We start from the raw sequence: 2,344 nt of genomic DNA on the forward strand, positions 1-2,344 counted from the left end.
TAATCCAAGGTAAACAGCTTTTCATTATAATATGGAAAGGTGGCAAAGAAAATCCTGTTCTCAGCTAGTGAAGACGTTAAATTAGCTAATTATCAGTCTACATTTAGAGAACCAACTGCACATTCAGCTTACAAAGGCATTAACGCTCAATCACATGTTGCAAGAAGTTGACTTTGGGGTTGTCCATGGACAACAAGGACAAAACACTATTTCAGATAGAATCAAGACCAGAAATATCGAGCAGCACGAAGTATTCATCCCAGCCACCATCTATTTACCCTCGAGAAGAATGAAGGAACATACTTCTGGTTCCCTCTACAGAGTAAGAATCAATTCAAAAGTAAGTGATGCAGCAAATTTTTGTTCAATCTATCTAAGAGGTGGTGTTACATCCTTTCAGGCTCAATCATGTACTGATCAGATTTTAACTTCATTTGAACAGTTTTTGGGCTCAAGCTCATTTTTTAGTTCATTTCTATTTGACCGTAAAACATAGTTTAGGCGGAGATTGAAAGTAACTTAGAATAGTTCCTCTTTTTGACATTATCTTGTAAAGCTCTAGCCGCTCCTTGTCCCATATAAACACACATGGGATTTTCAACCACTTCCTGTCCAATATTATCACCAATGGGATTTTTAAATCAAAATTAAGCTTAGGCGTATCGAGTACATCACTACATCACTACTAAACTTCTCATAGGACTGACTATGAACTAATTAACAATGTTAACTTACTAATTATTGCATTGATCTTTCTGTGACTTATAAAGTTGTGTGCAATCCACACAACCATTTAGAATCATATTTTTATTCAGTTACCCTTTCACCGCTACTTCGAGAGGGTCGTCTTATTTTAGTTTTTGCGTTTGTTTTAAGGTTTGGTTTTTTATATTGTCTTTGGTTTTTTATCGGTATTGTTTTATTATTCTGCACTGAAGACGGTCAAGTGGAGGCCTTGACCGAAATGTTTGCATTGTAATCTGCTTTTTCTTCACTGGCTGTTTTTGGCCTTGTTTTCTCTTCTTTACGTTTTTTATCGTTTTTTCTTCTATGTCCATACCGTTCGGGGAAACCCCGATTTTAGGCAAACTGTCACCATTTGTAAACATAATCTATACATCTTAACCTTTTTTTTAATTACAACGCCAAACAGTAGGCTAAAACCCACCATTTGTATGGTTTTGTATAGTAAGTGGAAATATCTTACCAATGTATTTCCTTTCTTTTCATACTTAAAATACAAACACCTATAATTTATATTAAAAAGTCACATAGGGTATTCTATATGCTCTTTTTATTAACAGAGTAATAAAAATTTGAAATTTTGAAAAACAATGGGTTTGAAAGTTCAATACAAGTCTTTAAAGGTTTTAAGGTAATTAAAGCACAATATTAGGAACATAAATTATGATTGTAAAAATGAAAAACAGTTGACAAATAGAGGTGCAGGTTTAGGGACAGGGAGCGGGAGAAATTGCCCTCTAGGTTTTGAAAAATAACTTTATTTGGTATTTAAAGAATCGAAAAAATTCAATCCTAGATTTTCAAATATACCTTTTTTTGTATCTTCATTTAAAAAAAAAAGTCTAAACAATTCTTGCCCACCACCCCCTATATTTTCGTCAAATAGAACCATTGGAAAACAAAATGACAAAACAAAGGAACTTCTTCTACAAATAAAATATAAACCACAAGAAATAGTATAAAAATTATATTTTATTACATTCTCTTAAAATTTGAAATTTCCATCATTTCTAGCAGTTAAACAACTTTTCATAATTACTTTCAGAAATAAAAAATTCAAAATCATCCTTTAGGACAAATTTTGGCTAATTTACCCGTGGATATGTTTACGAATTATTTTAAAAAACATTAGAAATAAATAAATTTGAAATTCTGCAACTTATACAGTGGTCTCAAGATCCATTTCAACAAAATCGTCAAAATGGTTATTCATCTCATGTCAGGAAATGTCGAACTTTTTATCATATGGATTCAAGTTGAATTCAACATGTTTCGAAAACAGCTTCTTATTTCTTTCTGATTGTTTCCGCTTTCTTTTCCGCATTATGTGAACTGAGCATAAGGACATCAAAGTTAAAAGCATGAGTGAAGCTCCTCCCATACCTAGGTACCTGAAATCAAAGAAGTTATGCATTTAAATAAAATAAAAGTATATGTAATATATGTAGAGATATTTATTATAACACCCCATCACTTCCCCTAAACACACCCAAACAGTCTTGATGAAGACACACTTTCAAGGCTATAGATTTTAAAACTTTATCCCCTCCACCCCCCACACAAAGTATACAAATGTGTAAAATAACATGCTAGGGGAAAG

General features: G+C 32.4%; 1 protein-coding gene across 1 annotated transcript in view; it reads right to left on the reverse strand.

The window, feature by feature from the left end:
• Positions 1–1,709: 1,709 nt before the first annotated feature.
• LOC148942429 (uncharacterized) overlaps positions 1,710–2,344 on the reverse strand; it is a 12,669-nt gene continuing 12,034 nt past the window's right edge. The window contains exon 3 of the mRNA XM_089103321.1: positions 1,710–2,135. Coding sequence (XP_088959447.1) covers positions 1,964–2,135 — 172 coding nt within the window. The 3' untranslated portion in view covers positions 1,710–1,963. The remainder of the gene's footprint in view (positions 2,136–2,344) is intronic.

The sequence above is a fragment of the Artemia sp. Qi Xiang Cuo genome, chromosome 17 (assembly GCF_049724085.1).
Source record: "Artemia sp. Qi Xiang Cuo chromosome 17, ASM4972408v1, whole genome shotgun sequence".
NCBI classification, from domain to species: Eukaryota; Metazoa; Arthropoda; class Branchiopoda; order Anostraca; family Artemiidae; genus Artemia; species Artemia sp. Qi Xiang Cuo.